At 31.6% G+C, this 15,618-nt stretch overlaps 1 protein-coding gene across 1 annotated transcript in view; it reads right to left on the bottom strand.

Moving 5' to 3' along the window:
* Window positions 1–7,072: 7,072 nt before the first annotated feature.
* Window positions 7,073–15,618, bottom strand: part of LOC134692259 (uncharacterized) — a 100,356-nt gene continuing 91,810 nt past the window's right edge. Inside the window, exons 71-74 of the mRNA XM_063552709.1 lie at window positions 15,287–15,326; window positions 12,871–12,933; window positions 12,164–12,211; window positions 7,073–9,256 (exon numbers count right to left, since the gene is read on the bottom strand). Coding sequence (XP_063408779.1) covers window positions 8,741–9,256; window positions 12,164–12,211; window positions 12,871–12,933; window positions 15,287–15,326 — 667 coding nt within the window. The 3' untranslated portion in view covers window positions 7,073–8,740. The remainder of the gene's footprint in view (window positions 9,257–12,163; window positions 12,212–12,870; window positions 12,934–15,286; window positions 15,327–15,618) is intronic.

Genomic DNA, 15,618 nt, shown 5'->3' with positions numbered 1-15,618 from the left:
AAACATGAGCCACAAGACGGGTAAAAGAGAGCAGTGGTGTAGTGGTTAGTGCATCGAACTACTAACACAAAGGTTCCTGGTTCGATTCCCGTTCTGTGACAAGGCAGCACTTGCTCACGCAAAGTGGAAAGAGATTATCTTAAGTGCAAAACTTGTTTCCCAATTCACTATAAATAAATATGCTTAAACTAAGACGGTTGTCACATGTGGAACATAATCTGCCTACCCTTTGGGAGCCCCCGAGTTCACTCAAAATTTTTTTGGGGAGATTGTGTTACTCATCAATCTGTAGCTTTATATGTTGTGTTTTGTATACTGTTGCTTGTCTTGTTCGTTTGTTGTCCGGCTTTGTCAGTTCGTTTTTAATTATGAGTGATGTCCCTATAGTATATTTCGTCACTATTCAGGTAGTAAAAGGTTTTAAAATGATAGATCAGTGTAGCTAAATGTATCATGATAACGATTTGGTTCTATATATATATATCACCGTGAGCAAATTAAGTTACTTAGTATTTTCGCGGATATTTGTCTTATTGCGTTTATCTTCTTCACTTTACTTTGAGGTGATTTTTGGTGATTTTCATTACTGAAACTTAATGTCTTTAAAGTAAAGAAAATACCAAAGGGACAATCAACATCTAAAACCATGAATCAAATAAAGTTAATAAAAACCATGAACAAAATCAAATGAAAGTCCAAGAGACGAACAACAGTCCACAAAACACAGCATACCATGAAAACGATCACTCCTAAAACAGCGAAAGATCTTTTAAGGTAAAGAAGGGTTTTTAACTTTGTCATTTTGGTATTATACACTGCTTATAGTGTTTTACATCCACAATGACATGCTTTTGTATTTTAAAAGCTTATGTAGAAATTTCTCAAAGCTTCTTTTATTCAAATAATTAAAGCGATTAAACTTCTAAACACATTTGATATGATTTAATATAACACGATTTTAAACTAAATAAGAAACAGCCGCATTTTATTAAGTTCGTTTACATCCCGCTCTAGACAACCAAGTGTTTCTAACCAAGGTTACTTAAATGTATTTCAATGTTGCCTACGATTTAGTAGCAAAGTCATGCTGGCATTTAAACATAATTACAAAAAGTAAAAAAGTTTGACTTAGTAAAAACAGTTTAACCTAAATTACCTCGCATGTATTATTTTCTAACTTTAAATATCCCTTCTTTTATTATGAAATCTCATTCTCCTCCCCGATATTCACAATTAGTGATGTGCTATTTTAACATAAATTAACAAAATGATCGCTATTTAAAGATGGCCGATTTTTGGGCAACTGCAAACAATTCAATAGAAGGCTGTTCCATGAACAAAAATAATTATAATAACATCTTAAAATTACAAAACAAATATTCCTTGACCTAAAATATATACATTTATCTATTTTTTAGCATACAAATATCGATTCCCCAATAGGCTATATTTTGCTTTTTGAAAAAAAATCATTTTTTTAAGATTTGTGATAAATTTCAATTTTCGGGAAATTTTGCGCATCGAATTTCTTATTTTTTGTTTGATTTGGAAATGATGTATCATGTTCCATAAAGTTCATATGATCTTTTGAAAAAAATAGGGTACAAGAATTAGAAAATAGCGTTTTATTTAATAATCGCAAAAATTAGAAATTTCTTTTCATGACCTTTGACCTTGATTTAACAGAAAATGCACTGTACGATTTTTTTACGACCGGGCAGAACAGAAAGTACAGATTATCAGCTTTCGAATGATATATAATACAGCCGTGTTTTAGGTGGGTGCATTAAAGTCGTTAACTAAGCGTCTTTTTGAAATAAGTCACTCGCCTATGACTACAATATGGGTTTTCATCAAATTTGGGATCATAATTTTTTAACTGCTTTCAATCTCAAAACACATCACAACCAGATGCTCCACAGGTTGCAGCTTTGTACAACCGCAGATGTCAAACCCTGAACAGTTGGGACACTTTTTGAACGGAATGGACACAACATTCAAGCTTGATACAGCTCTGAATTTGGATTGTGATTAAATAGTTTACACATCAGATTTCTCACACAGGATGAGTGTGGTCTACTGAACTTAATTTTTTTTTTTGGCTTTTGAGCAATACACTTTGCTGTTAGATAATATAATCACGGAGTTTGAAATAATAACTTATAAAATACATCATAAAATATTAAAATATAAAATGACATTCACCCCTTGTTTTCCCCCCCTAATTGCTAAATGATTTGAGCCATAACCCCCCCCCCCCTAACCATCCCTTTGTAGTATGGAAACTTTTATATTGCAGAGATTTATACAGTTAAACACAATTTCTTGACTGGAAACTACAAAAATGCTTATTTGGGTCCCTGTTTTGGCCCCTAATTCCTACACCTTTGAGACCATAACCCCCAAAATCAATCCCAACCTTCCTTTTGTAGTTATAAACATTGTGTTGAAATTTTATTGATTTCTATTTACTTTGCTAAAGTTATTATCCGAAAACCATGTGTATTGGACAACACTGACAACATCATGATAGCATTATACGACGCATAACATTTTTTGAGGTCGTATAACAATTGGAACCCCACTTGGAGCAATTATCCCAACACACTATCCCAGCCTTTCCTTACTGGTATGGAATCTTGTAATACAATTTCAGAGAGATTCATACACTATAACACAAGTTTTTTGTCCGGAAACTAGAAAAATGCTTGTTTTTGGCCTCTAAGTCCTAATCTGTTGGCATCATAACCCCCAAAATGAATCCAAACTTGCTATTGTTGTATTAAACATTGTGGTTTATTTTCAGTGCAATTGAAATACTTCTACAAAAGTTTTTATCCTGAAAGTAGAAAACAGATTGTTTTGTGCTCCTTTTTGGCCCCGAGTTCTAAAACGTTGGGACCATCATCTCCAAAATCAATCCCAATCTCTCTTTTGTAGTATTGAACCTACTCATCAGACACATCATATCATTATACAATCGCAATTTTTTTATGGACATCGTATAAAAACTAGACTAAGCAACAGGAACCCTCAAATCAAAGAGCAGATTGCTCTGAGGGATACGATTGCCATTGTTTCATTGACACATGTATACATGTAGCTGGATCATATTATTTTCAAAACTAAGTCAACTGCACATGTAAAATACAGAAATCTGAATAGTTACAAAATGGTCAATCCCGGATAAAAGTGTACGAACAATGTACTTAGGCCTATTGTGTTTTATTTTTGTACTATCAATTCCAAGTTTACTTTCCACAGCAGTCACTGAGACTCAGAGTGAGAGAAGGTATTTCACTTTGTATCTTATCGCCTATTTTCCTACGTTAATTCTAGGAGGAACCCCATTCCTAACTCTTTAAATATTTAATTTCCTTTGGGTCAGTGATCATGACTCCTTTCCGTACACATTCCTCGGTTTAAATTGCGATCGTTTTCTATATAATACTACGTTTATCGACAGCTAGAGCTAATACTCGACGTGATGTTTTGATTCAAACTTCATTTCCGTAAGGGAGACAACTCGAAACGATAATATGGAAGAATCCATTTCGCCTGAAGGGGTGTTCTCGTTATAACTTGACGATGAGGAATACATTTATTTAATTTTAAATGATGCATATGATTAAAAATTATGCAACAACAATAACCCTCAATAGCAGACATACCGTGATAGGAAAGATCCCATGAGTTATAAATTAATAAATTGAGTGGGGAATCCAGAAAAAACAAATTTAAGTCCATATGTACATAGCACACAAGTTCCGGGAAGTTTTACACTCCTACCTAGGAGTCTACTCCCGTATTCGGAAGAAGAAGAAGAAGAGCAACCATTCAATTTAATACCCCTTGAAGTCAAGAAAACTACACGCATGCGCATAATTACCAAAACAAACCCTGGAACAAGAACGTATATTAAAAATGTTTAGTAAACGACCTGGATGGTTCTCTTTTTATTTATGGGAGTACAATCTCAAATATAAGTTGCATAACGGTAACAAATAAGAAAAACTCCACTTCAGTTCTTATATGACAGAAATAGATTTATCGGAATTCAGAGAACTCTCACAATTTTATCACAACTAGGGAATTCCCTCTGACGTGTTTCTAAATTTATAAAAACACTAAATATAAATACTGCTTAATTGACTTTCCGTGTTGTTAAAAACACGCATATAAGTCAAGAGTAATGTCAAACATGAAGATTATGAAAAGAACATTAATTATAGTAAAGTTGTTTAAGTTCAATCTTTTTGTTTGTTTTTACCTTTTAAAGCAAGACAATCATAAGAATCTGAGATGTTCCTTCATGTTTAGAATAAAACGATTGACGTGAGGGCAATGCTCTGAGCCACCAGTATAAGTCTACAGATTGCTTGAAAGCAATCGTATCCCAAAAACCAAACAGTAGTGGTGAGCAGATCCTGCTTCTCATGTTGCATCCACTGTGTTGCTCATGCAAACTGGGTGACAAGTCTTATATGATAGGTCAACAATCCAAGAAAAGAGAACATGATTATGGCAATGATAATTTGACTATATCTGTAGTCATCTGTCACATAGATATTCCATTCTGGTCAAATAACTTCTGATAAGATCAGTAAAATTTTCAATGGGATTTCAACATCACCACTTAAAACTCTTGGCTTGAAATCATCTTTTTAGGTCGTAAAGTTTAATTTTCAACTGACCTTCATAAATTTCTGGATGTAAGTATTGTAAAGATATAAAGAAGGATATAGTCTTAACTGAATATGAAAGAAGAAAAAAATCTCATACTAGTACAACAAATCCTTTCTGTTATGACAAAATTTAATTACTAAATAAGAATGCAAGGAAAATATAATAAATTAGCAAACTAAATATTAGTCTATCATACTACTTCTTTTTCATATGTTCCATAATTCTGTGTTGATTCTTCATCAAGGTCAGGATTGGTAAACTTCCTCCTAAACCAGAAAATGATTTAGCAGTTAAAGTTTACAACCAACAGTAACCAGATCGAATATTTTTTTTGTATTGTTGTCAATTGAAGTTGTGAGTTTGTATTAAATGTTAAAAATGTGCTCCAATGTGTTAAGTATATACACACTTGTGTTTGTTCAAGAATTTTCTCAACAGAATTATTACCAGCAGGTGCCATTTTAAAAAGGGAGGTGTCCCAATCCAGGACAAAACAAGAATGTGTCCAAAGTACACGAATGCCCCACTCGCACTATTATTTTCCATGTTCAATGGACCATGAAATTGGATAAAAAATATAATTAGGCATTAAAATTAGAAAGATAATATCATAAGGAACATGTGTACTAAGTTTCAAGTTGATTGGACTTAAACTTCATCAAAAACTACCTTGACCAAAAACTTTAACCTGAAACATGCACTTTCATTTTCTATGTTCAGTGGACCGTGAAATTGGGGTCAAAAGTTTAATTTAATTTAAAAATTAAAATCAATCCCAAGCTTCCCTTTGTGGTCATAAACCTTATGTTAAATTTCATAGATTTCTATTTACTTATACTAGTTATAGTGCGAAAACCAAAATTCTTCAGTCGACGACGACAACAACGCCAAAGTGATACCAATATACGACCAAATTTTTTTTAATTTTTGTGGTCGTATACAAATTGAAGAATTGTAGTAAAACATTAATTGTTTTTGTTGTAAAAGAACATGAAATATTTGTCTTTTATTTATCAAACCTTCTATTTTTACTTTTTGGCATTGAGTATATTTCGTGTAAAATGTAAGGACCATATGAATAAATAAACAGCTGCGCCATGAGCACATGATACGCCCGACGTCTTGTGTGGAAGTTTTATGCAATAATCATAAATAGTTTCTGAGAAAGTTTTAAGCAATAACCATATATTGTTTTTGAGACACAGCGCGACATGTGAAACCCCCAACCCTGTTTTTTTTTTTACAAAAAACTAAATATCACTAAAATAAAATTTTGAATCAAAACCAAAAAGTATACAGATCTTTAGATTAACATAACAAAGAAGTGTGTAAAGTTTTAAGCAATAATCATAAATTATATTTGAGATACGGCGCGACATGTAAAAAAAAACTCCCCTGTTTAACAAAATACTCAATAACTCCAAAATAAACTTTTGAATCAACACCAAAAAGTATACAGATCTTTAGATTAATATAACAAAGAAGTGTGTAAAGTTTTAAGCAATAATCATAAATTGTTTTTGAGATACGGCACAACATGTAAAAATAAACTCCCCCTTTTTTACAAAATACTCAATAACTCAAAAATGAAATTTTGAATCATCATCAAAAAGTATACAGATATTTAGATAAATATAACAAAGACATGTGTAAAGTTTTAAGCAATAATCATAAATTGTTTTTGAGATACGGCACAACATGTAAAAATAAACTCCCCCTTTTTTACAAAATACTCAATAACTCAAAAATGAAATTTTGAATCATCATCAAAAAGTATACAGATATTTAGATAAATATAACAAAGACATGTGTAAAGTTTTAAGCAATAATCATAAATTGTTTTTGAGATATGGTGCGACATGTAAAATAAACCTCCCCCTTTTTTACAAAATACTCAATAACTCAAAAATGAAATTTTGAATCATCACCAAAAAGTATACATATCTTTAGATTAATATAACAAAGACATGTGTAAAGTTTTAAGCAATAATCATAAATCGTTTTGGAGATATGGTGTGACATGTAAAAAAAACCTCCCCCTTTTTTACAAAATACTCAATAACTCAAAAATAAAATATTGAATCATCACCAAAAAGTATACAGATCTTTAGATTAATATAACTAAGAAGTGTTTAAAGTTTTAAGCCATAATCAAGAATCGTTTTTGAGATACGGTGCAACATGTGAAAAAAACACACCCCTGTTTTAGTTACAAAGTGCTGTAACTCAAAAAGTTTTAATCTTATTTTCAACAAAAAGTATAAAGATCATTTGACCATCATAAGAAACAACTATGTTAAGTTTCATGAAATTTGGATAAGTCGTTCTCAAGTTATGGTGCGACACCGGACAGACAGATGGACAGACAGACAGACAGACAGACGGACGGACGGACAGACGGACATTTGTATACCATAAAACGTCCCGTCAAAATTTTGACGGGCGTATAAAAACTAGAGGCTCTATAGAGCCTGTGTCGCTCACCTTGGTCATTGGAATATTCAACAAAGGACAGATGGATTCATGACAATTTACCATTTTGGTCCTGTTGACCTATTTGTAAATCTTACTTTGCTTAACATTTTTGCTGTTTACAGTTTATCTTTATCTATAATAATATTCATGACAATAACCAAAAAACAGCAAAATTTCCAGTTCAGGGGCAGCAACCTAACAACGGGTTGTCTGATTCATCTGAAAATTACAGGGCAGATAGATCTTGACCTGATAAACATTTTAACCTGTCAGATTTGCTCTAAAAGCTTAGTTTTAGAGTTATTAGCCAAAATTTACATTTTACCCCAATGTTTTATTTTTAGCCATTGCAGCCATCTTAGTTGTTTGGCTGGGCCATCATACACAATTGTTAAACTAGATACTGTAATAATGATTTCGGTCATGTTTGGTTAAATTTGGCCCAGTAGTTTCAGAGGAGAAGATTTTTGTAAAAGTTAGCAAAGACGGATGAAAAGTGATGAGAAAAGCTCACTTGGCCCTATGAGCCAGATGAGCTAAAAATGGCAAGGAGATCATAGTTACATGTACGTATACTGAGTGTAATTCAGAATCTTTTAGTAATCTCTGTTGAATTTATCTCGATTTTGAGAATGCAAAACTATATGTGAACAAATGGAAAGGTGTGAAATTAGAACATCATCAAAGTTTTTTTGCAAATTATACAGATATTGTGATGTTGAAATATTGTTACCTTTCTAAAATCTTGGCAATTTTCAAATTTGATCTTGGCGCTGAAGGTTCTGTGCCATAGGGCTAATATTTTGGCCCAATGGAAACGAGAAGATTTATTTTTAACAACCTGGACTACCAATGAGGGTCTTTAACATTCATTCATTGAAAACAATGAGGATTACCATCATTTGTGTTGTATAAAAATATGCAAAAATAAAATGCTCTGCAGGGCGCCGCTTGAAACAACCTCAGAGGTTGAACTCTGAACAAAATCAATTCTAACCTTCCTTTTGTGGTTTCAAACCTTGTGTTTGAATTTCATAGAGGTCCATTCATAAACTTAAGTTATTGTCCCGAAACTAAGTGTATTCGAACGACGCTGACAACGTGATACCAATATATGAAGAGGAGTGTTTATATGATAAAACCTAAAGGCTACTTAAAATGAAGTTTGACACCTGGTAATCACTTTAACAAAAAAGTTTCTTGTTAATCTGGAATAAGTTTTTTTAATAATTTTCTCATTAAATACACAGGAATTTATAGCAATACATCTACTTTCTAGATTCAGTTTTATGATACAAGTAGAAAGAAACACTAACAGTTAAGTCAATCGCTACAACAAAACAGTTAGATTATATTAGTAACAGCAATTTTTGTCAAGTATATAATACAATTAATAAATTTGAAAGCTAATATAAACTTAAGAAATGAAACATCTGATTACAAAATTATCTGCAGAACAGCAAACATTCAATAGAATATAAATAATATAATGACTTACAATTATTGTGAAAAAGTTACTATATCATCAAAGAACTGTTAACTAAAAATATGTAATGTGCTACTGTATAAGAACAAACTGTTAAGCGTCACTGCTTTTCTCCTCGTGTTTTTCCTCGATGTCTCTACTGTGAGACATGCTATGTGCAACAAGACCACTTGTAGGAACAGCTTTTGCCTTTTTTGTTCCATACATTTGTTGCATTGATTGAGGAAGGTCAATGACAGCATCATGCTCTCCTTCTTCTGTTGGATTTGTCTCAGTGTTCTTTTCATCAGCTGACAATTTGAATTTTATTTCTCTTAGAAACTGTATTTTTGGTTTAGATACTGGTTTCAATGCTTGTTCTAGAACCTGATGCATTGGTAAGGCATAAGTCCAGTCATACCTCAAATCATCTTTCTCTTCAAATGCCTTTTTCAGCTTACTCTCTGGTTTCAGTTCTGCAGGAGAAATATCAAATTTCCTGGTACATGATGATTCAGGGTAAACCTTATTCTTCCATCTAGGATTTCCAGATTTTCCAATTGCAGGATTCAGAAATCCCACTGGATTCAAATTACTAAAATCTTCATTATTCTCTTGGAAGTCCACTTGCTATTGGAGAGATTAAAGAATTGGTTACTGATTTAAAATTATTACAATAAAAAATCCATCCAATCAGTGAATTCACTTATAAATCTAGTTATATTTATTCACAAAGTTTGTAAAAGAATAATTGTTGATATTCTGAAGACGGGCAAGAGGATCTTCAGTAGAGTAGATTGAATATTTTTATCTGTTACTATGCATGTTTATCTTTTTCTGCAACTGTGCTTTATTTTCACTTTTGTACACAATTCATTCCTGGATTTTGCTTTGCAAAAATTAAATATTCATTTTCAACCTGTCTTTTGCAAGGTTATTTATTTTAGCAAAAATTAAATATTCATTTTCAACCTGTCTTTTGCAAGGTTATTTATTTTAATCTTTTAATAACCATTTTAAGCCACAGTATTAATTTTCAAAATTCTTCACACCCCATACACCCAAAAATTAAAAAGGTTAATTCAATTCTATAAAGTAGATTGCTTAAAATATAAAGCTTATTCAGAAATTGCACAGTCCTTATTTTGGTAATGAAATCCCAAAAAATTCCTGAGATTAAATTTCAATTTATGTGCTGTGTTTCTTTCACTCTAAAGTATGAACGAACAATGACCTTCCCCCAGCTGATTTAAGATTAAATGTATGTTTGAAGCATCTCCGTGGTATTAATCAAACCTGTTATGTAAACAGACCCAGAACGACTGATGAAGTAAATTCAATTAAGAAACTAATAATAATAATTATCAAATAATAATAATAATTATTAAATAATTATAATAATAATAATAATAATAATATTAATAATAATAATAAATTATTATTATCCATTGGAAAATCAAAATAAATCAAAAATCCGAAAAACAGTACTTTAGAGGCATGTTCATCTGTGAATATTTGAGAATGTAAACGTCAAATGTCATGTCCACAATTTATTCTGCGATCTAACAGCGAACAAAAATAATATAAACTTAATCAGTATTGTTGTGCAGTTCGTGTACATCTGCATAGGTTCCAGTTAAAATGTTGTATATAGAAATAAACTTTTGAAATAAGCGTGAAAGATCAACAAAGTGTTCGTGTTACTAAGTCCATTTCTAAATGATGGTACTTATAATATTCAATAAATACAAACAAACTTGTTACAAAAATAAACATGTATATCTATCCTATACAAAGTTTCAACTGCTACTATTACAAAAAATTTGATAGCTTTAGACGATGTTGGGAAGGAGTGACCTCCAATTTGACGTGTCTGATTTATCAGATAACATGACACAGTAGAATTCCAAAACACTGCGGTTAAACAATTTGCAGACATCATAAATAAGTCAAGAATAAGAGATAAAGATACAAATGGCAGCTGTAAGGAAATAAACACTTACATAAACTATAATTAATGAACATTAATACACAAATATTTTGTGCACAACTTTATGTCATGCAGAAGAATTTATGCAATTTTGGTTGACTTCTGTACAGCCATTTTCATTGATAAACAAAGTTCCATACGAATAATGCCTTTGAAAATGACAACAAAAGTGAAACGTATGAGTTGCTACAACTTTACTGTCTTGCCACACAATAATGCAAATTAATCATTTGGTTTTTACATTTGACAAACAAAATGTTTATTTCACAAGTAATGAATCATCTAGCTTGTGGAAAGTTAAAGACATCAAACAACCCATTATACAACAAAAGAGATGATTTATTTTCACATATTGTAATTTTTAATTGATATACAATATGCACGTTAGTGCATGTGCAATGTTCAGGTGGAGGATTTTTTTTCAACATTTTAACTTTTATATGAATATGTCAATATTTTTTAAACTGATCCTTTAAAGGAACACTGAACTAGCTGTATGTGATCCAATGCTGAAGTGATTTACAAACGGAAGAGGAAGACACCAAAGATGATACCAAAACTTTCTATGTGAGCTTATCATAAATAAATTTTAAAAATAACGGACATGTCCCCAGCACACGGATGCCCCATCCGCACTATCTATACAGGAACGGATCCAGAGGGGGGGTCCAAGAGTTGGAACCCCCCCTTTTTTGGGATGATCAATGCATTTGAATGGGGACATGTAATTGGAACCTCCCCTTTGTCCTGGGTTAGGAACCCCCCTTTTTCAAATGGCTGGATCCGCCCCTGCTATACTGATTTCCATCATTGAGACTTGCCTTTATTGGGACATAAAATTAAATGAACCAGCAGGATAATTCATATCAAGATAAATTTACCCATTTTCAAAATGGGCTAGAGTGGTTGCTGTCTGTCATATTTGATTTTTTCTAAATTTTTAAATTGTCAGAAAGAATTTCATAAAATGCTAATGATAGTTAAGTCTTAATATAATAATCAAACTGACATCATAAGCTATATTTTTGGCTAAATTAACATAGAGCACAATAACATTTTCTTTGCTAGAACTAGACTAACAGGTACAATTTATTATTTACAACAGCTGTTTACTACTTTTTAACTACGCTCTACAATATTTCCCAGCATTTTTAAGTGTCATTATTTTGTGTACTGTACGGTAGTCCTTTTACTTCATTCACCATCATTTTATTTGTATTATAGCTCAAAAGCCCTTTTATGAAATACAAATGTATATATGATTTTATTGCCAATTTGTTTTAAAATCATACATTCTATGGATTTGTAACAAAATAATGTGTTAATTAAATAATACAAGCGAAATATATGTACTGGTGTTTCTTTTTTGTCCTGATATTGTATTTTTGTTTTTGTTTTTTGGAAATATTGCTCTCAAAAGGAAAAAAACAATAACTGATATACTATCATAATGTATTATGGTATATCTTAAACATTTGAGATGATAAATTGCAGATTCTATATTACTTTCTTGCTCTTCTTTCCATAGAAAATAAAATATACCATACCTCTGCATTCAAAGTTTCTGTTTCAGAATGGCTATCAATGTACTTTTCCTGAAATAATACAAACAAGAGGCTGTCATATTGAAATTAAACCAGATTTTCTGATATTTGGAAATCTGGACCCCCAAACAGGATCAACAAAATTATATAAATGAATTTATGTAGGGTTCAGAAACAAAAAGGATAAAATAAGTCTAGGTATCACTTTTAGCTACTTGAAGGTCTACAACTAAGAATGATAAAAGCTAAAATCATGAAAAATTGAACTTCACATTTATTTGGTGACAGGAAGGTACATAGTATATATATTGAAAATGATTTTGTCAAAGCAATTTAGAGTTATTGCATGGGCTCACTCCTGTGACCTCAGCAAATGAAAAATTCAGACTTAATCACTCACCACTGTATACTCATCAATTTTTTTTTTTACCTAAGTCACTCACTCCTGTGACCTCAGCAAATGAAAAATTCTGACTAAGTCACTCACCACTGTATATTCATAAAAATTTTTTGTTTTTACTTAGTCACTCACTCCTGTGACCTCAGCAAATGAAAAATTCTGACTTTTAGTCACTCACCACTGTATACTCATCAAATATTTTTTTTTACTTAGTCACTCACTCCTGTGACCTCAGCAAATGAAAAATTCTGACTTTGGTAACTCACCACTTTATACTCATCACATTAAAAGTTCTGACTCAGTTACTTACCACTGTATCTTCAGCAAATGACAAATTCTGAGAAAGAGTATCACTTAGAAGGTCTTTGTTGCTCTATAAATAGAATAAGGAATTTTATAGATTATAACATTGCATTTTTGATACCAGACCTAGGTCACAATATCAGCCAGAGGCTCGAGGGATGATTTTGACCATTGGCTGATGAGGGGTCTGATGCTATGCTCTTTTTATCATATTCTTCAGCAGAAGATATACAGACAAGAATTATCTTAAAACTTCAAAAATGCATTTATTGTACTATTTGCTTTGCATTTTTATATAATATATTTTCCTGATTCCTAACACTTTTTTTATCCAACTAAGTTATGTTTTTCCCTATAAACGTTTCATTGAGGTGTATTTCCTGGAATTTGCTGAATGGCTTCGAAATGCCATGTGATAATAACCTGAGGCAGTTGATAATAAAAGTCATAACGGCTATGGCAATTGTTTAAATTTATTGAATAAATTCGTGTACAAATAAGTTTTATAATGAGGTACAATTATACCATTATTTTTTATAAGTATATGACATACCCTAGGTCTTTAAATTATATATGATAAATGAGTTATATCACCATATGTGTAATTTTAAATATAATAGGGGAGAAAACTTAACTCCAATTAAATATCTCTTTACCCTTTCAACTCAAATTTACCTGTTATGTCATATAGCAACTAACAATTCTGTAAAATATTGTGTAAATATCTTATAAGATTTCTAAATATTAGTGTAACAAACCAAAATCAAAATTTTGAACATGACCTTGACCTTTATTTTCATTTTTATGGACCAATGGTCTTAAATCAAAAGACCCATGGTTTTCCAGTTTAAAAATACATTTCACTTATATCAAATACAAAAGGGGAAATAACTCTCATATGGAATCTCTATATGGCTTCGGTCAAAATAAAACAGAACATCCTGAGGATATAACGAGCTATTTGGAAAAATAAATTTGTCGGTCACATGCGAAGCCTTAGAGATAACAAGAAAAAAAGTGTTCAGGGACATAACTCTGATATGGGAGAGTATTCTTTTAAGCAGTGTAAGTTTCAAAAGCATATAAACTGTTCAATATCATATTCAAAATATCTAAGCGACAACTTGAGAAACAAAACAAAAAACAGTGAAGGAAAAAATTAGAAGGAAGAAGAAAAAAAAAAAAAATAATAATCAGAAGAAAAGCAATAGGTCTTTCCACATAAAAGTGGAAAGACCTAATAATCAGAAGAAAAGCAATAGGTCTTTCCAAAGAAAAGTGGAAAGGCATAATAATCAAAATTTCAAAGACAATAGACCATGACTGAGGGGAGCAAGGCCAAATATTTTCCATGAAAATGAGATGTGCCAATGCCAATATACAAGTGCATATTAAAAATGATTGACCTACCACTTGTGGTTCACCATTAACTAGACCTAATCACAAACTAATACATTGTTGATGACGACGCCACCTGAAACAGCATACCTATGTCTCGCTTTTTGACTCTATCAAGGCAAAACAAAATCTGACAAGAAAAGTAGACTTCCTTAAAATAGTTGATCAAGCTTACCAGACAATGCTGACTGATAAAAACCTTGGTTTTTATAAAAATTAGGTAATTTAGGTTTACTAGTACTTACACAAACACATGGAACCTCAAATTATTTATAGTATTAATAGTTCCTCTTCTCTGCATTGATTTTCTCTATCTATTAGGTTTTCAAGACTTTAGACAGCTACTTGCATTTCACCCTTATATTCTATTCCTAGCAATGGCAGAAAAGTTGATTGGCTAACAAGAATAAATACATTTGCGTTACAAATGCCATTCAAGGGCAATAATTCTTATTAACATACAAGGAGTCGATTGACAATAACTATTATTTGATAATTTATAGATGATATCTTGCCAAATCTTCAGCTATTTTACAATTTCTCTCTATTGTTATTATTTGGCAGATGATGATCAAAAAGGGGTTAAAATCATCACTTAAAGGCAACTGCTCCTTTTATAGTTTTCAAAATAAATTCTAACAAGAATGTGTTCCCAGTACACGGATGCCCCACTTGCACTATCATTGTCTATGGTCAGTGGACCATGAAAATGGGGTCAAAACTCTTATTTGGCATTAAAATTAGAAAGATCATATCATAAGGAACATGTGTACTAAGTTTCAAGTTGATTAGACTTCAACTTCATCAAAATTAAAACTACCTTGACCCAAAAACTTTAACCTGAAGCGGGACGAACGGACAAACAAACAGAAAGACAGACAGACAGACAGACGGACAAACGGACGTACAGACCAGAAAATATAATGCCCCTCTACTATCGTAGGTGGGGCATAAAAAGATATAACATGCTGTCATGCACTGTGTAACTTGTTTCATATTATTAATACTTTAAAAGAATATTTTACCTGGTTTAAAGGTTCCCTATAAACTTTCTTGTTTTTCGCTCTGAAAAATATACAACACACAACTAACTAAACCAATTGTTTTGTGCTTTTCATTACACTTTAATACTCATATTATTTCATCAATCTTTCATTAGTTATCATTATCTTAAATATTATTTCTTTCATTGTCTGTATTGGAAATTATTTTGCGCTGACCTATGCACCTTTTAAAATTTATATGTTCTCTCTAAGAACCCATTTTTATCTAATAATGGTAAAAAGGAAAGCATAATTGCTACTAAATGTTCTTATCAATCAGAAGATGATCAACAAAATACAAATGAGTATATAAT

This window comes from Mytilus trossulus, chromosome 12, assembly GCF_036588685.1.
Source record: "Mytilus trossulus isolate FHL-02 chromosome 12, PNRI_Mtr1.1.1.hap1, whole genome shotgun sequence".
Classification (NCBI taxonomy): domain Eukaryota; kingdom Metazoa; phylum Mollusca; class Bivalvia; order Mytilida; family Mytilidae; genus Mytilus; species Mytilus trossulus.
The sequence above is the reverse complement of the archived record's forward strand: the minus strand, read 5'-3'. Positions and strand labels throughout refer to the sequence as shown.